Source organism: Ochotona curzoniae, unplaced genomic scaffold (assembly GCF_017591425.1).
Source record: "Ochotona curzoniae isolate NIBS_2020 unplaced genomic scaffold, NIBS_Ocur_1.0 contig_4792, whole genome shotgun sequence".
NCBI lineage: Eukaryota > Metazoa > Chordata > Mammalia > Lagomorpha > Ochotonidae > Ochotona > Ochotona curzoniae.
Genome location: NW_024466389.1, coordinates 2437673 through 2458189, shown reverse-complemented (window position 1 = coordinate 2458189; position 20517 = coordinate 2437673). Strand labels below are relative to the sequence as shown.

At 64.9% G+C, this 20517-nt stretch overlaps 1 protein-coding gene across 1 annotated transcript in view; it reads left to right on the top strand.

The window, feature by feature from the left end:
• CHD5 (chromodomain helicase DNA binding protein 5) overlaps nucleotides 1-20517 on the top strand; it is a 44272-nt gene that overhangs the window by 14847 nt on the left and 8908 nt on the right. The window contains exons 4-30 of the mRNA XM_040987593.1: nucleotides 1201-1319; nucleotides 1570-1808; nucleotides 3541-3665; nucleotides 4189-4309; nucleotides 4807-4973; nucleotides 5075-5296; nucleotides 6442-6648; nucleotides 6790-6995; nucleotides 8384-8515; nucleotides 9171-9279; nucleotides 10109-10300; nucleotides 10390-10590; nucleotides 11824-11961; nucleotides 12168-12289; nucleotides 12449-12622; nucleotides 12959-13100; nucleotides 13468-13599; nucleotides 15486-15603; nucleotides 16099-16223; nucleotides 17092-17323; nucleotides 17460-17570; nucleotides 17759-17931; nucleotides 18532-18706; nucleotides 19252-19344; nucleotides 19462-19550; nucleotides 19813-19946; nucleotides 20243-20387. Coding sequence (XP_040843527.1) covers nucleotides 1201-1319; nucleotides 1570-1808; nucleotides 3541-3665; nucleotides 4189-4309; nucleotides 4807-4973; nucleotides 5075-5296; nucleotides 6442-6648; nucleotides 6790-6995; nucleotides 8384-8515; nucleotides 9171-9279; nucleotides 10109-10300; nucleotides 10390-10590; nucleotides 11824-11961; nucleotides 12168-12289; nucleotides 12449-12622; nucleotides 12959-13100; nucleotides 13468-13599; nucleotides 15486-15603; nucleotides 16099-16223; nucleotides 17092-17323; nucleotides 17460-17570; nucleotides 17759-17931; nucleotides 18532-18706; nucleotides 19252-19344; nucleotides 19462-19550; nucleotides 19813-19946; nucleotides 20243-20387 — 4143 coding nt within the window. The remainder of the gene's footprint in view (nucleotides 1-1200; nucleotides 1320-1569; nucleotides 1809-3540; nucleotides 3666-4188; nucleotides 4310-4806; nucleotides 4974-5074; nucleotides 5297-6441; nucleotides 6649-6789; nucleotides 6996-8383; nucleotides 8516-9170; nucleotides 9280-10108; nucleotides 10301-10389; nucleotides 10591-11823; nucleotides 11962-12167; nucleotides 12290-12448; nucleotides 12623-12958; nucleotides 13101-13467; nucleotides 13600-15485; nucleotides 15604-16098; nucleotides 16224-17091; nucleotides 17324-17459; nucleotides 17571-17758; nucleotides 17932-18531; nucleotides 18707-19251; nucleotides 19345-19461; nucleotides 19551-19812; nucleotides 19947-20242; nucleotides 20388-20517) is intronic.

The window sequence follows — 20517 nt, the reverse complement described above, 5'->3', positions numbered from 1 at the left end:
GAGCCAGAGAAGCCAGAGGCCCCAGGAGAGCGCTTTCCTGCCTGTGTGGGAAGGGGGGATGCACCCAGTCTGGGTCTTGGAGTCACCCTGAGGCTGCAGCAGGGCAATGGGGCCCTCAGGGCCGGCTGACACCTGGGTGACCCATAGTGGTAACACCTGGCACTCGAACACTGTGCCCCAGGCACCTTCAGGGGTGTCCTGAGTGCTGTGAGTTAGGGACCCATAGGGGAATCTCTCTGACTCTCCAGGACTTGGAACCTTGAGTTTCCCTGAAGTACCGGTTCCTGGCCCAGGGGCTCAGGGCCTGGGGTGTACACCAGGCAGCACCCTGTGGCCAGAGCCCAAAGCCAGCCCCTAGAAGCCTAGCTGAGAGGCAGCGGGCTCTGCTGGGTGCTCTTGACCACTTTCTCTGCCTCGGTGGGGTCAGCCCTGAGTGAGGCCAGCGGGCTTGTGGTTCGCATGCATGCAGAACAGTTTGGGGGTCACTCGCTCTCTGCACCCCTCTGCCCCGCCATCGGACAGCGCCCAGGACACATCACATGACCACCCCGGCCCAGGGGTCCTGGCCCAGGAAGGCTGTGTGTGACTGGTACCATGTACCAGTGGGGAGGATTGGGTGCCAGGTGGCAGGCACCTGGCGCCCTGTTCAGAACATCTGTAGTTATCCCCACTTTTCAGAGAAAAAAACCTGAGCCACAGAGAGGTGAGGTAGCTGTCCGCCTCTCCCTCGCAGCACAAGGCGGGCCTTGGGATCTCCCTGGCCGTTCCAGATAACCCAGGGCTGCGTGCTCGTTGGACCCCAGGGCTGGCTCCTGGTAGCCTCCTCCTGCCTCCTCTTGCCCAGCTCAGGGGCCCTGGCAGGGCACTGCCCCTGAGCCTGGCAGAGGCCTTGCTTTCCCGGGAGACCACCTGTCAGCTCTGCTCCCTCCCCAGTGACAGCTCCCCTCATCCTGTCCTGAAGCCCTGTTCCTGTCCCATGGGTCGGCCTCCGGCCTCCGGCCTCCAGTGGCTGGAAGTTCCGGGCTGACTGCGACCCCCAGCCCTGACTCTCGGCACAGGCCCTGCACCTCCTCAGCAGGCAGGGCAGGGTTTTCCATCCAGGACAGACTGCATGTACAGCTCCCCGTCCCAGCCCCGCAGTGGGGCCTGGGGAATGGGGTGCAGGTTAGAAGGGCCCTTACCTCTGCTCCTGTCTCCTAGGAGCCCAAGTCCTCGGGGCAGCTCATGGCTGAGTGGGGCCTGGATGACGTGGACTACCTGTTCTCAGAGGAGGACTACCATACGCTGACCAACTACAAGGCCTTCAGCCAGTTCCTCCGGTGGGCAGGGGGTCTGGGCGCCAGGCAGAGCCGGGGGGGGGAGGGGCAGAACGCGATTGTTTTAGCAGGTGGCTGGGCCCATGGGCCTCTCTCCCTGGGAGAGGGTGGATGGGGCCTCAAGTTGCCAGGGTCTCTCATCTCAGTCTGGTTGAGATGGCCTGCGAGCACAGGAGTGGGGGAAGGGATAAGCCCTGGGGATGGCCACGTGGAGCCTGGTCCGTGCCCTCACCCTCCTCTTTCCCCTCCCCAGGCCGCTCATTGCCAAGAAGAACCCCAAAATCCCCATGTCTAAGATGATGACTGTGCTGGGCGCCAAGTGGCGTGAGTTCAGTGCTAACAACCCCTTCAAGGGCAGCTCTGCGGCGGCCGCTGCGGCGGCTGTGGCGGCGGCCGTGGAGACTGTCACGATCGCCCCTCCACTGGCCGTCAGCCCCCAGCAGGTGCCCCAGCCTGTGCCCATCCGCAAGGCCAAGACCAAGGAGGGCAAGGGTAAGGCACTGAGCCCCCCAGCTGGCAGAGAAGGAGATGGTGGGCAGACGGGGGCAGTGCGGGTCACTGGAGGCAGCATGGAGCAATGGGGGCAGATGGGGGCAATAGAGCAGTGTGGGGCAGTGGGGACAGACAGGGGCAGACCTGAGCAGCATGGGGCAGTGGGGACAGACAGAGGCAGTGGGGACAGACAGAGGCAGTGGGGACAGACAGGGGCAGACCTGAGCAGCATGGGCAGTGGGGACAGACAGGGGCAGTGGGGACAGACAGGGGCAGACCTGAGCAGCATGGGGCAGTGGGGACAGACAGAGGCAGTGGGGACAGACAGAGGCAGTGGGGACAGACAGGGGCAGACCTGAGCAGCATGGGGCAGTGGGGACAGACAGAGGCAGACCTGAGCAGCATGGGCAGTGGGGACAGACAGGGGCAGTGGGGACAGACAGGAGCAGACCTGAGCAGCATGGGGCAGTGGGGACAGACAGGGGCAGTGGGGACAGACAGGGGCAGACCTGAGCAGCATGGAGCAGTGGGGACAGCAATGCAGCAGCGTGTTTCTCTGGCTGGGAGAGATGCTGAAGGCTCCTGTGGGCAGCACTTGGTCACCTCCCTTGGACCTGGAGGTTGGAAGAGTTGGCAGGCCCCCGTGTCTGAGCAGCCCAGGGCTGGCACTTGTCTGAGTACCTGCTCTGGGCAGGGACTTCTCCAGGCCTATCTCGGAGGGTCCTGCCCTCTGGCTTTAGCCTCCTGCAAATGCAAAGGCGTTGGCAGCAGGGAGTGGGTGTGGTCAGGGCTGGCTCTCCGAGGAGGCTGGAGGAGAGGGGGAGCCAGGTGCACAGGTGGCTCAGTGGTGGACGTCTGGAGGGGGGTAAGGAGGCAGGGCTCCCTGGCACAGGAAGGGTGCCCCCCTGGTGGAAGTTTTGGTTTCTTGGAGCTAGAGATATGTAACTGCCCAGGGCTCCATGCCGGAGTGGGCAGCAGCTCAGCCCTTTGGGGTGCCCAGGTGTGGGGCTTGTGGGGCAGGGATGGCTCTGACAGCTGAAGGGGCGATGGCATGCTGGGATGGCAGGGCTCTGAAAGTGCCTGGGGGCCCCTCTTTGGCCGTCTTGGTGCCTGGGGTCTCTGGAGGATCTCTCTCTTGCCCCACCTGCTAAGTTGCCTCTGCTTTCTCGTTCTCGCTCGGCTGCAGCTGTTGAACTTTCCATTTCCTGAGCTTGCAAAATCCAGACCAACTTTCTCGGATGTCACGCGGGGCGCAGCTGGGGTCTCAGCTCTGGTTCTCGTGTGTGATGTGGTCTAAGGGGGGTCTGGGGCAAAGCTGCCTAAGGACCCTGGCAGTTGGGCTGGGCTGTGGAGGCTGGCACCACCCTTCCCTGAGCCCAGCCTTGTGCAGGTAGCCGTGGGTCAGCTGGCCTTTCCTGGAGAGGCCAGCAGAGTTGGGGACAGTCGTGGGTGATGCCAGTACCAAGAGGGCCTGGGGAGGCTGGCTGCCAGGCAGGCGGCAGGACGTCCCTCTGGGTGCCCAGACTTGGCCCACAGATGGGCGGCTGAATCCTGGTGGCTTTGCTGGCTGTGAGGGCAGCGATAGCTCTGTGGGCAATGGTGTCTCGAGGGCACGCGACGCGCAGTGTGTGGCGTGCAGAACATTGGGTCTCCGAGCAGGGCCCATCCTGGAGGGCTGCTGCCTGGGGTGAGGGACGTGGCATCAGCGGCCGCTGGCACCTCCTGTTTTCAGGGCCCGGGGTGAGGAGGAAGGCCAAAGGCTCCAAAGACACGAAGAAGAAAGGCAGGGGCAAGAAGGCGGCAGGGCTCAAGTTCCGCTTCGGAGGGCTGGGCACCAAGAGGAAGAAGGGCTCCTCGGTGAGTGCGTGCGTGCCAGGGAGGGCCGCCTTGGCTGTGCGTGCGTGTGTGCCAGGGAGGGCTGCCTTGGCTGTGGGCACCTTCCCCCCGTTCTGCAGATTGGCTGGGCCTGTTTCCCTGTCCGTCTGCAGAGGACTCAGCTCTTTCCAGAGGCCCCTCTAGCTTGTACTCCAGGCAGGAGCTCTCTCTGGCCGGTCCTGCTGCTCGGGGGCCCAGCCTTGCCTGTGGTTGCCTCCATAGCTTGAGCTCCATCCAGGCAGTACTGGGGAATCTGGGGCCCATCCCTCTGTGGCCAGCCAGGAGCTCTGGGAGCGGGTGTGAGGGCAGGGCTGCCCTCCATGCCCTGGGCCGGCTCTGGCCCCAAGCTCAGCTCTACACCCATGTCCCAGCAGCCCACCCCATGGAGCGGGAGCTTTAGAGGGTGGTAGGGTGGCAATGGGCTGGCTGGGTGGGCTCCCATGACCGGGTCAGCAGAGCCCTGGAGCAGGCCCCCGGCTCACAAACTTGTGCCCTGGCCCTGCAGAGTGAAGAGGACGAACGGGAGGAGTCGGACTTTGACAGCGCCAGCATCCACAGCTCCTCCGTGCGCTCCGAGTGCTCTGCGGCCCTGGGCAAGAAGAGCAAGAGACGGCGCAAGAAGACGCGTAGGGCTCGCGGGGGCGGCGGGGTGGGGTGCAGGGCAGGAGCCTGGCCCTGCGCAGGGACTCACCTGGTCTCTGTGGTCAGGGGACACGACCCTCCCTGGGGACTGGCAGGGTCAGGGAGGAAGGAGGGGCTGCTTCGCCTAAGGCACCACCCACCGTGACCTGGTCCGCTGCCCCTCCCACCCCTCAGTTCCCTCCCTCCCTCCCTTCACCCCGTTCTCGCTCTGTTGATTTTTGCATCCTCTCTCCTACTTCCTTTCTATCCACTTCCTAGCCATTTCTTTACTATTTTGCAGTCTCAGTAATTCCTGTCATGTGTTCACATATCTACCCACCCGTCCACTCCTTGTCCATCCTCCAGCCATCATCCATCCACGCATCCATCCTCCAACCATAATCATCCATTAAGCACCTGCTGTGTGCCAGGTGGCCTAGCACTAGGTTGCTCCTGGGAGTGGGGACAAGGCCCTCTGCAACTGTCTCCTTCTCCACCCTAGTTGATGATGGCGATGGCTACGAGACGGACCACCAGGACTACTGCGAGGTGTGCCAGCAAGGAGGCGAGATCATCCTGTGTGACACCTGCCCCAGGGCCTACCACCTGGTCTGCCTGGACCCGGAGCTGGAGAAGGCTCCCGAGGGCAAGTGGAGCTGCCCACACTGTGTAAGCCAGGGCAGGGGCCACTCCCTGGGGGGGCCCGGTGGAGGCGGAGGAGACCCTGCCCAGGGTGCCTCCACCTGGCTTCCTGCCCCTCCTGCCCCCAGGAGAAGGAGGGAATCCAGTGGGAGCCCAAGGAGGACGAGGATGAGGAGGAGGATGGCGGCTGCGAGGAGGAGGAGGACGACCACATGGAATTCTGCCGCGTGTGCAAGGACGGCGGGGAGCTGCTGTGCTGCGACGCCTGCCCCTCCTCCTACCACCTGCACTGCCTCAACCCGCCGCTGCCTGAGATCCCAAACGGTGAATGGCTCTGCCCGCGCTGTACTGTGAGTGTTCTGCCGCCCCGCGAGCGCCCCGCCCACCCGGCCGCCGCCCCGCCCACCGCGCCAAGCGCCCCGCCCACCCGGCCGCCGCCCCGCCCACCGCGCCAAGCGCCCCGCCCACCCGGACACGGCCCCGCCAAGTGCCCCGCCCACCGCGGCCGCCGCCCCGCCCACCGCGCCGAGTGCCCCGCCCACCCTGGCCGCCGCCCCGCCCACCATCTGACCCTTGGTGTCTCCCAGCGAATCCAGCGCTGACTGCCCGCTGACTGCTGGGCCCCGCAGAACGTCCCAGTCCCAGGCAGTTTCTCACTCCCAGTTCTAGACTAGGAAACTGGTGGGGGGGGAAGTCTTATGTTACGGGGCACTCAGGCCCAGAGCTGCCCTGGCGCCCGTCCCAAGGCCCAAGGTGGGAGCAGGGCAGGGTAGGAGTTCTTGGGGCCCCAGTTTGCAGGGAGGGGGGACGCCGCTGCATCCTGGCGTCCCCGCACTGGTCCCACTCCCTCCCTGTGTCATCCTGTGCCTCCTGGCTTGTGTCGTGTTGTGTGTGCCTTGTGCTGGTGTGTGGGTTCTTGGGGGGCCCCCTTTTGAGGGTACAGCTTTCTGTGCTTCTCTGGAGCCCCAGGAGGTCCCCGGCAGGAGGCAGGGGCTGAGTCCTCCCTGACCGCCCTGTCTGTGGGATTGGGTGGGGGCTGCTGGGAAAGCTGGCCCCACTCCCACTGCCCCAGAGCGTCCCCACCCCCTCCCCGGCTGTGCCTCTTGGCCCTGGGCTGGGAGTGTGCAGGACACCTGCAGGTCATACCTGGGGGGGGGCTGACACCTGTCCCCCTACCCCCCTGCCACAGGCTTCCTTGGCTGCAGGGAGTCTGACCTGGAGTTGGGTTTGTGTGCTCCTGGGTCAGGAAGTGCTGTGACACGTCCCCAGGGCCCAGGCAGGATGGAGTCGGGAGACCTGCAGGCAGGGCGTGGCCAGGCCTGGAGCTCTGCTGCCCGCTGAGCAGGCCTGCTTCCCACCCTCAGTCCTACACACAATGTCCTTGTCCTTCTCAGGTCCCTGGTGCTTGCAAGGGGGACAGAGCAGCCTGTTGGGGGAGTTTGTAGGGTGGGGTCAGCGAAGCCCTGACCGCTTGGGGGTGCTCCTCTGTCCGCAGTGTCCCCCCCTGAAGGGCAAGGTGCAGCGGATCCTGCACTGGAGGTGGACGGAGCCGCCAGCCCCCTTCATGGTGGGCCTGCCGGGCCCGGAGCTGGAGCCGGGCGTGCCCCGGCCCAAGCCTCTGGAGGGCATCCCGGAGAGAGAGTTCTTCGTCAAGTGGGCTGGGCTCTCCTACTGGCACTGCTCCTGGGTGAAGGAGCTGCAGGTGAGGCCCCGGGCAGGCGGGACGCGGAGTGGGTGCTGGGGGCCTCCTTGCGTGGGGTGGGGCACGGGGGCCTGCGCGGGGTCCTGTGGGGCACAGGAGGCGGCCGCCGTGCCCCAGCTGTGACCCTTGCCCTCTGGACAGCTGGAACTGTACCACACCGTGATGTACCGCAACTACCAAAGGAAGAACGACATGGACGAGCCGCCGCCCTTGGACTCCGGGGACGAGGACAGCAAGAGTGACAAGAGGAAGGGCAAGGACCCCGTCTACGCCAAGATGGAGGAGCGTTTCTACCGCTACGGGGTCAAGCCCGAGTGGATGATGGTCCATCGCATCCTGAACCACAGGTGGGCGTCGTGGGCCGGGGCTCCTGCTGAGGCTGCCTGCACTTGAGGTTAGCTGGGGCCGTCGCCCCGGGGCTGCCTCCCCACGCTCCTGGCTGTGATCCGAGGCCGGGGCGCTGGGCGTCGTCCCACCAGGAGGCAGGGGTCACGCAGCCAGGAGGCATGGTGCTGGGAGCCGAAGCCGGTGTGGCCTCATGCCAGGACCCACTTTGCCAGGGACCAAGGCTGCAGGAGGTTCGGGAGAGCCAGGACAGCCCTGGCTGGAGGCTGCCAGGTGTGCCCAGGTGCTGCGTGCGTGCACGCCCCAGCCGCCAGTCCCCTGGGCCCCGCCCCAAAGGGCTCCAGGGCCTCCCCCTCCCTGCGCTGCTGGCCACCTGTCAGGCAGAGCCCGATGCCCTGGCCTCTCTGCTTTATGTGCTGTGGGTTGCTGCGGGGGGCTCAGGGAACTTGCCCAGGGCCTTCCTGAAGGAGGTGTCCTCCCCTTCCTGGCCTCAGATTTGTCTGCGAGCTCTTCTCATGAGCCCTGGGCCCTGCATGAGAGCACCCCGAACTCTTGGCCTGCATAGGGTTTTGTGCCCTAAATGTAGTTTCTTCCTGTCCCCACGGGCTCATCCCCTGCCACTGACTCCGTCAGTCTGGGCTTACCAAGTCTGTTTCCATAGTGACTGGGGTTGGACTCTGCTGGCCACTGTGCCCCTGATCTGCTGGCCCCCACCTGGCCCCTGGGCTGTGCCTGAGGGCCCTTATGGTGGCCAGCATCAAGCTGTGTACTGCTGAGCTCTGTCGCTTGGTCCATGGCCCTGGGCATCTCTCGAAGTGGCCATCCGACTTCCAGCGAACTCTTCCATCTGCTGATTCACTCCCCATGTGGCTGCGATCGTCAGGGCTGGGCCAGGCCAGGACCGGGAGCCCGGAGTCAGGGTCTCCCACATGGGTGCATGTGCCGCCTTTCGCTGCTTTACCCGGGCACATCAGCAGGGAGCTGGCTGGGCAGAGGAGCGGCTGGGAGATGAACTCTGTGGGGTGCAGGTGTCCCAGGTGATGGCTAAGCAATGACGTGTGGTCTGCTTGATGGAGTGAGTCCCTCACCTGGGGCGACCCCGCCCGGGCTCGCGTGGCATTTTATAGGAGCACTCAGCAGCTTCATGTGTGCCATCCTAGCCCGGGGCACCTCTGCCCGCTGGCTCCTGCCTCTCAGGGCCTCATAGCCACTCCGCTGTTCTAGACCTTCATGGCTTTCATGAGCTGCACGAACTTGGACAAACTCCCTGGCTTGACTGGCGCGCTTGGGCTCCTGCCCAGTGGCCACACGTGCTGGGCACCTTCACTGCGCCTGTGCTGCTGGCCCCGGTGCCCCCCAACAGCTCTGTCCCCCGTCCTGTGTGCTGCAGCTTCGACAAAAAGGGCGACGTGCACTACCTGATCAAATGGAAGGACCTGCCCTACGACCAGTGCACCTGGGAGATGGACGACATTGACATCCCGTACTATGACAACCTGAAGCAGACCTACTGGGGCCACAGGTGGGCTGCGGGGGCTGGCTGCTGGGCCACAGGTGGGCTGCGGGGGCTGGCTGCTGGGCCACAGGTGGGCTGCGGGGGCTGGCTGCTGGGCCACAGGTGGGCTGCGGGGGCTGCCTGCTGGGCCACAGGTGGGCTGCGGGGGCTGCCTGCTGGGCCACAGGTGGGCTGCGGGGGCTGCCTGCTGGGCCTGGGCTGCAGAGGCTGGCCTGCTGGGCCATAGGTGGGCTGCGGGGGTTGGCCTGCTGGGTCTGGGCTGCAGGGGCTGGCTTGCTGGGCCACAGGTGGGCTGTGGGGGCTGGCCTGCTGGGCCACAGGTGGGCTGTGGGGGCTGGCCTGCTGGGCCTGGGCTGCGGGGGGTGGCCTGCTGGGCCACAGGTGGGTTGCGGGGACTGGCCTGCTGGGTCTGGGCTGCAGGGGCTGGCTTGCTGGGCCACAGGTGGGCTGTGGGGGCTGGCCTGCTGGGCCATAGGTGGGCTGTGGGGGCTGGCCTGCTGGGCCACAGGTGGGCTGTGGGGGCCTGCTGGGCCTGGGCTGCGGGGGCTGGCCTGCTGGGCCACAGGTGGGCTGCGGGGGCTGGCTGCTGGGCCTGGGCTGCGGGGGCTGGCTGCTGGGCCCGAGCTGCCTGCGCCCCGCTCACCTGCTGTGCTCTTCCCAGAGAGCTGATGCTGGGGGAAGACACGAGGCTGCCCAAGAGGCTGATGAAGAAGGGCAAGAAGCTCAAGGACGATAAACAGGAGAAGCCGCCAGACACACCTGAGGTGGACGTGAGTGCAAGGGCCAGGCAGTGGGGCAGGTGGCCCCAGGGGAGGGCATCTAACTAGGAGGACCCAGCGTGGCCTGGGCACCCGGATCCAAGTGTGTGCGGGAGTGTTCCATGCCCAGCGCTGTGGCTGCTCTATTCATCATGGACTGCCCTTACTGGAGGAGGAGGCCTGGACTGGGCACTGAGAGAGGCTGGGAAGGCTCTTCCCTGGGCCCCTGCCTCAGGTGCTGGGCACGCAGAGGGTCTGTCCTGGGCCCCTGCCTCAGGTGCTGGGCAAACAGAGGGTCTGCCTTGGGCCCCTGCCTCGGGTGCTGGGCACACAGAGGGTCTGCCCTGGGCCCCTGCCTCGGGTGCTGCACACACAGAGGGTCTGCCTTGGGCCCCTGCCTTGGGTGCTGCACACGTAGAGGGTCTGCCGTGGGCCCCTGCCTCGGGTGCTGCACACGCAGAGGGCCCCATGGAGGAGACAGCCTTGAGCCCCAGAACAAAGGAGCAGAGGTTGGTGGTCTGTGTGAAGTGAAAGCAGCTGCTCAGGGCAGGCCACACTGCCATGCATCGAGCGGATTCTGAGTGCCCACCACCTCCCCGGCACTGGGTGGGACTCAGGCCCGTGTGGTCGTGGGAGCCAGGGCTTGACAACAGAGGACTCCGCAGTTGGGGTACCCTAGCCAGGCTGCGAGTCAGGGAGGGCTTTTGGAGGAAGACGCATTCTGGCCAAGACCTAGAAGACGAGTTGGGAAGGCAGGGAGGAGTGGGAAGAGCATGTGGAGTGACTGGGAAGAGGGGGCTCCAGGACTCAGGGCGTGCCTGAACCTCTGCCTCCCTCACAGCCCACGGTCAAGTTCGATAAGCAGCCATGGTACATCGACTCCACGGGCGGCACCTTGCATCCGTACCAGCTGGAGGGCCTGAACTGGCTGCGCTTCTCATGGGCTCAGGGCACCGACACCATCCTGGCGGACGAGATGGGGCTGGGCAAGACGGTGCAAACCATCGTGTTCCTCTACTCGCTCTACAAGGAGGTGGGCAGACGTGGTGGCCAGCCCAGTGCGGGTGGGGCGGCTGCTCTCCTCGCATCCGGCTCACGCGTGCACACACTGTCCCCCTGTAGGGCCACTCCAAGGGGCCCTACCTGGTCAGTGCGCCGCTGTCCACTATCATCAACTGGGAGCGTGAGTTTGAGATGTGGGCACCCGACTTCTATGTGGTCACCTACACGGGGGACAAGGAGAGTCGCTCCGTGATCCGCGAGAACGAGTTTTCCTTCGAGGACAACGCCATTCGCAGTGGGAAGAAGGTGTTTCGCATGAAGGTAGGTGCCCCCGGCCCAGCAGGGTCGGCCTGGGGACTCCTCCCCGCCCCAGCTGGCCTGCAGGGGCGTGCTGATCCATGGAAGAATATCGCCTTGTCTGCCTGGGTCTTGCTGCAGCCCGGGCAGTCTGCACACTTGACTGTTCGTTTTAAAAAGCTGCTTGTGGTGAGACATGAACAGCATTCGATCCGCCGTGACGGTGTCCAAGTGACTCCTGGGCGATTCCAGGCCTCCGTGCGTGTGCGTGCATGTGTGTGTGTGTAGGCACATGCCCACATTGGGTGGTGTCGGCTGTGGTGGCACGCTGCTCGTCACACCAGCATGCCCTGGCCTGGAGCTGGGGCTTGGGGCTGAAGTGTAGATCCACTTCCTGCTGTGCACCCCCAGGGCCTGCAGGGGACGGCCCCGCTGAGTGCATTGGGGAGATCCTGGCCCTGGATGCTGTGGGCATCTTGGGAGTGAACCAGTAGGTAGAATATCGCTCTCTTTTTCTACTTTTTGCTTAAAATCATTTTAAACTCCTTAACCATGTGGGGGCTTACAGTTCAGTAGTTCACCGTGCTATGTTCGCAGTGCATGGAGCCATCATTGCTGTGGGTCCTTCGACCCCTTCTGTGGTCCCTGTTTGAGCTGGACCCATCCTGCGTGCCCCTGGCCTCTGGCACCCTTGGGTCCTTTGGTGTGTGTCCTTGCTTCCTTCCCTACATTGTTTCTTGGTTCTTCCACGGCAGGTGCCAAAGTATCATTTATTTTTTAAGATTTGTTTATTTGTATTAGGCAGGTCAGATTTATAGAGAGAAGGAGAGACAGAGAGAAAGATCTTCCATCCACTGGTTCATTTTCCAAATGGCCGCAATGGCCAGAGCTGAGCCCATCTGAAGCCAGGAGTCTGGACCTTCTTCTGGGTCTGCAGGGTCCCAAAGACTCGGGCTGTCCTCTGCCACTTTCTCAGGCCACAAGCAGGGAGCTGGGAGGGAAGTGGAGCAGCTGGGACTTGAACTGGTGCACACGGGGGATACAGGGTGCTGTAGGGAGTTTAAACCACAGCACCACCACCTCCATGGGACTTGCCTAAAGAACACAGGCTGAAATCTGGGGGTTGAGAATTTCAGGTCAGCAACTGCAGGGTGCCGAGCTCCCCTTGGTCTGTTCCACTGGGTCTGCTGTGGGGACCTGGGGGAGCCTGTCGTCCGGCCCTGGCTGCCACCTCCCAAGCACCCTGTGTCCCTGCAGAAAGAGGTACAGATCAAATTTCACGTCCTGCTCACCTCCTACGAGCTCATCACCATCGACCAGGCCATCCTGGGCTCCATTGAGTGGGCCTGCCTCGTGGTGGACGAAGCCCACCGGCTCAAGAACAACCAGTCCAAGGTAGACCCTGCTGGCCATGGGGCTCCCGGGGCTCGGGCCCCTCTGCCTGCCAGCCCCCAGGGCTGCCCTGAGCCAGCAGCTGCCCACTGCTGCCCCCCATCCGCTTGGGTTCCTGGGGCTTGGGCCCCGCTGCCTGCCAGCCCCCAGGGCTGCCCTGGGCCAGCAGCCGCCCAGTGCCCTCCATGGGCTCCTGTTTGTCCCCCAAGTTCTTCAGGGTCTTAAACAGCTACAAGATTGATTACAAGCTGCTGCTGACGGGGACCCCACTGCAGAACAACCTGGAGGAGCTCTTCCACCTCCTGAACTTCCTGACACCAGAGAGGTTTAAGTGAGTCCCTGTGCCTGGTCGAGTGAGATGAGGGCTGTGGGCGCGTGCCTGGGTGAGCTCCCTTCCTGCCGAAGACCCCCACTCCTGGAGCCAGGGCCTTGGGTGGCTGTTCCCTCTGGAGCTTCTGCTCCTAGTTCTCAGGCCAGCTCTTTGTGGCAGCAACCTGGAGGGCTTCCTGGAGGAGTTTGCTGACATCTCCAAGGAGGACCAGATCAAGAAGCTGCATGACCTGCTGGGGCCCCACATGCTCCGGCGGCTCAAGGCTGATGTCTTCAAGAACATGCCGGCCAAGACCGAGCTGATCGTGCGTGTGGAGCTGAGCCAGATGCAGAAGTGAGAGGCCAGGCCAAGTCCCTGCCCTGCCTTCCTGGGCTGCTTCCCTTGGGGCATGGGAGGGGACCTCAGCCCCTCGTGGCTTGGCCCACCTGTTACCCCCGATCCTACTCGGGGAGTCTCGGCTGGTGGTGGTCGAGCCTGTGTGACAGTGTCCACGTGACCTGCTGGGCGACTCCAGGCTGTGTGTGTGTGTGTAGGCACATGCCCATGTCGGTGCCCGGCACGCAGCCCCAGCCTCCCTCCACTCCCTGTGTGTGTGTGTGTAGGCACATGCCCGCGTCGGTGCCCGGCACCCAGCCCCCTCCACTCCCGTCCTGATCTGCTCCACTGCAGGAAGTACTACAAGTTCATCCTCACGCGCAACTTCGAGGCGCTCAACTCCAAAGGCGGCGGCAACCAGGTGTCGCTGCTCAACATCATGATGGACCTGAAGAAATGCTGCAACCACCCCTACCTCTTCCCTGTGGCCGCCGTGGTAGGTGCCCGTGGCAGGTGCCGTGGTAGGTGCCCGTGGCAGGTGCCGTGGTAGGTGCCTGTGGCAGGTGCCGTGGCAGGCACCGTGGCAGGTGTGCCTTCATGGGCATGGCCACGCTGCTGGCTCTGGGCTCCCAGGACCTCTGTGGGAGGTGCCTGTGGCTTGATCCCTCTGTGGTCTGTGTCATTCCTGAGGATGAAGGATTTAGGGCCTTCTATTGCAGAAGTTTCTATCACCTGCCTCTGTCCACGGTGCTGGCAGACCCTCTCTTTCCCTGAGAGCCAGGAGCTGCAGAGCATTGGGGTGGGGTGGTTCACGGAGGATGGCGAGGGAGCAGCCCACGCCCTGCCTCCCACTGCCCTTGCAGGAGGCCCCTGTCCTGCCCAACGGCTCCTATGACGGAAGCTCCCTGGTCAAGTCCTCCGGGAAGCTCATGCTGCTGCAGAAGATGCTGAAGAAGCTGCGTGATGAGGGTCACCGCGTGCTCATCTTCTCCCAGGTGTGCCTAGAGCCCGCTGCGACCCCACCCTGAGGGCCGAGGACCTAGCCGGGCTGTTGGCCCCTGAAGGTGCTATTCCCAAGGCACGGGGGTGGGGCCCCACACCAGGAGCTCGGCGTTCACGTCTCCCTCCAGCCCACTGGCCCCTGCGTCCAGGCGGTGATGAGGCCCCCTCCTTCCTGCCCTGCCCTCACCCCTGGAAGGCTGGCTGCTGTTCATGGGGGCCCTGGGTGGTTTGGAGTTCTCCCCAGGGGGCCCAGGAGGGTCACTGCCAGTTAAAGTGCAACATGTCCTTTTGCCACACTGGGCTCTGCGCTGGCCTTGTGCTGGGCTGCATGATCCGGTCCACTCCTCTGCGCTGGCCTTGTGCTGGGCTGCGTGATCCGGTCCAGTCCTCTGCGCTGGCCTTGTGCTGGGCTGCGTGATCCGGTCCAGTCCTCTGCGCTGGCCTTGTGCTGGGCTGCGTGATCCGGTCCACTCCTCCAGCTGCCCTCAGTACCAGGGAGCAGGAGGTTCCTGCCTGTGGTCGGCTCTGCTGGGGGGTGTGGCCAGGGCCCGCAGGGTCCTTGGGCTAAAGGGCTCTCTAGGAGCTGGACCCGCCAGCATGGGTTAGGGTGGCAGCCCTGTGCTCAAAGGCGCACCCAGGGGTACAGCTCCACCATGCACTGGGAGCAACTGCTGCCTGCACTCGCTGGTGGCCCCTGGGCCAGCGCTGGGCTGAAGCATGCCAGGGACAGGCCATGACAGACCAGGAACTGGGCCAAGCAGTGCCCCCCGGCCACTGGATATTAATTCTGCTGAGGAGGAAACTGTCCCCAGAGGGCCCTGCAAAAGTGGCTAGCCCTGCTCCCACAGGTGGCCAAGTCAGGCTGGCCTGAAGCCAGGAGTCAGGAGCTTCTTCCGGGTCTCCCACGTGGGTGCGGGGTTCCATGCACTTGAGCCATCCTCAGCTGCTTTCCCAGATGGGGAGTGGGGCAGCTGGTATGGGAAGCAGTGCCCATATGGGATGCCGGCACTGCAGGTAGGGGCTTAAGCTACTACACCACAGCACTGGCCCTGGAAGAGACTTTAAATATATCTTTGGGATCTTCACAAGTCATGGAGTATTGAGAACCCACCAACAAAGGAGCCATAATTAGGCACCGGGAAGGAGCTGATGAGCCTGCAGGGGAACTCGGCCCCAGTGAGCAACCACTGCACTGCACTGGCTGCCCCGTCCACAGTGGCTACAGACACCTGGGGGAACTGGGGCCAGGCACTGAGGATGCAGCCTGGAAATGAGGGCAGGAGGGGCCTGGAGGAACCCTCGGGGGGCTCGACGGGAAGACCAGGATGGTGTGTTTGGACCTAAGACCTGGGGAAGGGCTTGAGGTCTTGAGTCCAGGATGCCGTGTGGCGTGGGTGCCATGCAAGACGAGTGACGACAGAACAGCCCCATGCAGGTGGTCTGATGGTGCGAGGGGCATGCCGGATTGGTAAGCCGCAGCGACAGGTGGCAGAGGCAGTGACGGGACTGCGGGATGCCCGGTGTGAGCTGGGTATCTAGCTAAACTAGCCAGAGTGATGGGGTGTGGGAGCCTTTCCCTGCTCATGTGGGTGACGGCACCGAACAGGTGGAGCTCTAACTCTAGCAGTGAGGGGTGGGTGTTCGGGCAAGACAGGTGTGGCATGGCTGAGGGCGTGAGGGGCTGCCTAGAGCCTCGAGAGCCCCAGGGCTGGTGCGGCTGCCCCTGTGGGTCATGCCCAGGCTGACTGACAGATGTGGAGAGTTGGGGGCGGGGGCGAGCTCCGAGGGGGCATGCCCATGGCTGCCCACGTTCAGTGGGCGGTCCCCTCGTGCCTCTGGTGCTGTCCCCGAGGGCGCCTCACTCGGCCCTTGCCTGCAGATGACCAAGATGCTGGACCTGCTCGAGGACTTCCTGGAGTACGAGGGCTACAAGTATGAGCGCATTGATGGCGGCATCACGGGGGGCCTGCGGCAGGAGGCCATCGACCGCTTCAACGGTATCCGGGCCCCCGGTGCTCGGGCCTCTCCCCTGGACACCAGGGTCATGTTCCCCAAGGGCTGCCCAGGGGGAGGGAGCCGGGAGGGTCAGGCCCTGCTGGCCCAAGAGACAGCGACCTGTGACACTCAGCAGGACAGAGACCCAGGACCTGGCGTTGGGCCCCTGAGAGTTCCCAGGCTTCCTTGGTGGCGTCCGTGGTCTGGGAGAGGCTGGGGAGGGGACAGTCTGGTGGACGCCCTCGCCAGGACCGTGACTGCGGCCTGTGGGCGATTTGGTCTTTGCCCACCTGGCTTCTTCCTCTCCTGACCCCACCCTGAGGGCTGAGGACCCAGCTGGACCTAGCCCTTCTGCTCAAGGGGCTTCCTGAGTGCACCTGTGCAGCAGCCCCCCGTCCTGCCTGCCTGTCAGGGCCTTCTCGCTGCGCTTCCTGTCCCGCCTGCAGCTGTCTGCCGGCCCAGGCGTGCCCCCTACTCACCCGACCTGTCTTCCACAGCCCCTGGCGCCCAGCAGTTCTGCTTCCTTCTGTCCACCCGTGCAGGCGGCTTGGGCATCAACTTGGCCACAGCTGACACGGTCATCATCTATGACTCGGACTGGAACCCGCACAACGACATCCAGGTCTGTGGGCCTTCGCTGCTCCTGCCCTGCCCCAGGAGCCCCCAGCCCTGTTCTGTGGGGCCTGGGAAGTAAGTGGAGGTGCTGTCCTCTCCCTGCAGCTCCTTCACCGTGTCCAGGCCCAGGGAGGGCAGGTGCCCAGGGACACAGCAGTCCTTGTTGGCCGTAATTGTCCAGCCCATTGTCCTCGGGCATGAGGCCAGGAGGGAGGCAAGGCGAGGGCATCCCGGAACTCAGAGGGGACAGTAGCACTTGGGGGTGGAGGTGGGGCTGATACAGCGGGAAGGGAGAGAGGGTGGGGGCTGTGGCTGGGGGAGCAGAGCCTCCCAATGCCCTGGGCCCCTTTCTGGGCGGGGATGACACACAGTTAGTGCCCAGTACATTCAGGTGTGTAGTCACCTATAGCCACAGCCTCCCAGGGCCCGGTGCAGTCCTCTGTAAGGTGGCTGCCCGTTCCAGCACAGGGTCCTGGGGGCTGCTTTGCTGGGCACACGGCCCTGTCTGTCATGACCTGTGCCACTAGGGCCCCACGTGACCTCAGTTCCGTCCAACTGGCCCTGGGGTCTCCTGGTCACTCCTGATCACACCTGGTTCCACATTTCCACATCAGACCAGAGCTGGCACCCTGCCCATGTAAGCCCCAGGTTCAGGGAATGGACTCAGCAGTGCCAGCACACGGGCACCCAGCCCTGCCCCTGCTGGTGTGTGCCCATGCAGCCTGTTACACAGCTGCACAGCCAGGATCCCTGTGGGCTCCCTGGCCCACCCCCACTGGAGCATCTGCCCTGATTGGGGTCCCCCAACCTCTACTGTGCACTTGCCCTGGCTGGAGCCCAGCTGCTGACCTGCAGCCTCCTCCCACCGCCTGCAGGCCTTCAGCCGTGCCCACCGCATCGGACAAAACAAGAAGGTGATGATCTACCGCTTTGTGACGCGGGCCTCGGTGGAGGAGCGCATCACGCAGGTGGCCAAACGCAAGATGATGCTCACGCACCTGGTGGTGCGGCCCGGCCTCGGCTCCAAGTCGGGCTCCATGACCAAACAGGAGCTGGACGACATCCTCAAGTTTGGCACTGAGGAGCTCTTCAAGGACGACGTGGAGGGTGGGCGTCTGTTCCCGGGGAGTGCTGGGGGGCTGGGGGCTGCCCTGCCCCGAGCCGCCCCGGGCCTGCAGGGGCCCCGGCTGGGGAGGTGCCAGCCGCCCTGAGCTCCAGTCCCAGCCCTGCCTGTGTCCTGCAGGTATGATGTCTCAGGGCCAGAGGCCTGCCACACCCGTCCCTGAGGTCCAGTCCTCCAAAGGGGGGGCCCTGGCCGCAGGCGCTAAGAAGAAACACGGCAGCACCCCGCCAGGTAGGGCCCCCCGAGCCAGCCCCCGCTCTTTGTGCAAGTGCTCTTCCTGGACGGGAAGGGGCTCCCCACACCCCTCTGCTGGACGGGGTGTGGGATTGTACCCCTCTGCTTGCGACATGCCCTGGGGATGGGGAGGGACCGGGCACGGGCAGCTCTCTGCCTGCCAGTGCCCTGGCTGCCTGCCGCAGGTGACAACAAGGACGTGGAGGACAGCAGCGTGATCCACTACGACGACGCGGCCATCTCCAAGCTGCTGGACCGCAACCAGGACGCCACCGATGACACGGAGCTACAGAACATGAACGAGTACCTGAGCTCCTTCAAGGTGGCTCAGTATGTCGTGCGTGAGGAGGACGGAGTGGTAAGGACCCCCAGGGCTCGGGCCTGCCCCTGCTGAAGCTCTCCGCCCCTACTTGCTCCACCTGCCCCGTGGGGGCCACCGCTTCCAGATGGGGGGTCTCCTGGTAGGGCGCATGCCAGAAAGAAAGGACAGATGCAGTGCCAGGGAAGTCCAGCCCTTAGGGTCACCCTGATGTCCATTGCATCCCTGGAGTGCAGAGGGCCCTGCGCCTCCGGGGGCCTGGATCCAGGTCCTGCCCTGCCCTGTAGCAGGGACCACAGCCGCCCTGCTTGCCCTCCTCCAAACATGCCCACCATGTCTTCTCCCTGCCCCTCTGCAAACTCCATGGTTGCCCGCCTCCCCTCACTTCCTGTGAACTTGGGAGCACCCATTCCCCGGGGGTTGGTCCAAGACTGGGTGGGCCTCGCTCAGCCCTGGGACCCACAGAGGTTGCACAGTCAGGGAATACACGTGGAGTGAACCTGCAAGGCAGACAGAGCCAGGGAGCAGTCAGGGAAGGCATCCGGGAGGAGGCAGGCCTTGCGCCTCAGAGGGTGAGGAGGGCTGGCGGGGCGAGCGGGCAGCCGGGGCCTCATGCCGCCACCCCCTGCACGTGCCCAGGAGGAGGTAGAGCGGGAGGTCATCAAGCAGGAGGAGAACGTGGACCCCGACTACTGGGAGAAGCTGCTGCGGCACCACTACGAGCAGCAGCAGGAGGACTTGGCACGCAACCTGGGCAAGGGCAAGCGGATCCGCAAGCAGGTCAACTACAACGATGCCTCCCAGGAGGACCAGGGTGCGTGCTGGGGCGTCCCAGGCCGCGTCGGCCCAACCTGGGGAGTGGGCATGGCAGTGGGTGGGGCTGGGCTCCCAGGAGGACCAGGGTGAGTGCTGGGGTGCCCAAGGCCATGCCGGCCCGACCTTAGGGAGTGGGCATGGCAGTGGGTGGGGCTGGGCTCCCAGGAGGACCAGGGTGCGTGCTGGGGCGTCCCAGGCCGCGTCGGCCCGACCTGGGGAGTGGGCATGGCAGTGGGTGGGGCTGGGCTCCCAGGAGGACCAGGGTGAGTGCTGGGGCGTCCCAGGCCGTGTCGGCCCGACCTGGGGAGTGGGCATGGCAGTGGGTGAGGCTGGGCTCCCAGGAGGACCAGGGTGCGTGCTGGGGCGTCCCAGGCTGCGTCGGCCCAAGCCTGGGGAGTGGGCATGGCAGTGGGTGGGGCTGGGCTTTCTGGACGGCCCTGGTGGCCGCTGCTGCCCCTCGGGGTGTGGCCCTGAGTGTACGAGGGCCCGGGTGGGCTTCTGCTCACACAGCCTGCACCATGTCCCTGTGCCCGGCCCCTGCAGAGTGGCAGGATGAGCTCTCGGACAACCAGTCGGAGTATTCCATCGGCTCCGAGGATGAGGATGAGGACTTTGAGGAGAGGCCTGAGGGGCAGGGTGAGTGGCCAGGGAGCCAGGGGGCCTGATCCCTGTGGGGGTGCCTGTGAAAGGATGGGGTGGGGTGGGGTAGGGCAGGCTTCAGTCCCCATCTGAGGGTTGCTGGGCTGCCCGTAGGTGGCCGGCGACAGTCCAGGAGGCAGCTGAAGAGCGACAGGGACAAACCCCTGCCACCTCTGCTGGCTCGAGTTGGCGGCAACATTGAGGTGGGGCTGCCTGTCCCTCTTTTCTCTCAGCCCCGCCTTTCCCACTGCTGGGGCTGGGGGAGCGGCTGGGGGCTAGGCTGGGTGGTGGGGTGGCCGTTGCAAGTGGGGCTGGGCCAGATCGGGGCCTGGGGTCCCTGCTCTGGGTCCTGCTGCAGGTGGAGGCCTGGCTGCCTTCCGGCTTCCTGCCCCCTCTCACGCCCATCCCAAATCTGACTCCCAGCCGACCTGATGGGGCCTGGCACCCGCTGTCTTCCCCGTTCAGGTGCTGGGCTTCAACGCCCGGCAGCGGAAGGCCTTTCTGAATGCCATCATGCGCTGGGGCATGCCCCCACAGGACGCTTTCAACTCCCACTGGCTGGTGCGGGACCTGCGGGGCAAGAGCGAGAAGGAGTTCAGGTAATCGGGCGGGGGGGCGTGGCCCAGGAGTGGGCGGGGCCTGGAGAGGGGCGCCTTTGCAGGAATCCCTGCCAGCTGGTGTCTTTGGTCCTGCTGGGGGTGGGGCAGAGACGTTGCGCTCCCTGTGTGGCTGCCCTGGAAGGTGGCCTCGGAGGAGCGTCCCTTTTCTCCTTTCCCGGGGGTCTGACCGAGCAGGTGTGTTTGGGGGGCAGGGGACGGAGGAAGGTTCCAGCTGGGAGGTCCCCCTGGAGGTCCTGCGGCCCTCTCAGAGGACCCTTGCTGGCCCCCCACCCCAGAGCTTACGTGTCCCTCTTCATGCGGCACCTGTGTGAGCCGGGGGCGGACGGCGCAGAGACCTTCGCGGACGGCGTGCCCCGGGAAGGTCTCTCCAGGCAGCACGTGCTCACGCGCATCGGGGTCATGTCGTTAGTTAGGAAGAAGGTGGGTGACAGAGCCCCGCTCCGGGCTGCCCCGAGGCCCTGTGCCAGCACGGGGGGCAGGCGCCTGCCTTGGCCCCGGGCGGGGGAGAGGAGGCTGGCATGTTGGGTCATGGGCAGAGGGCACCGGGTCA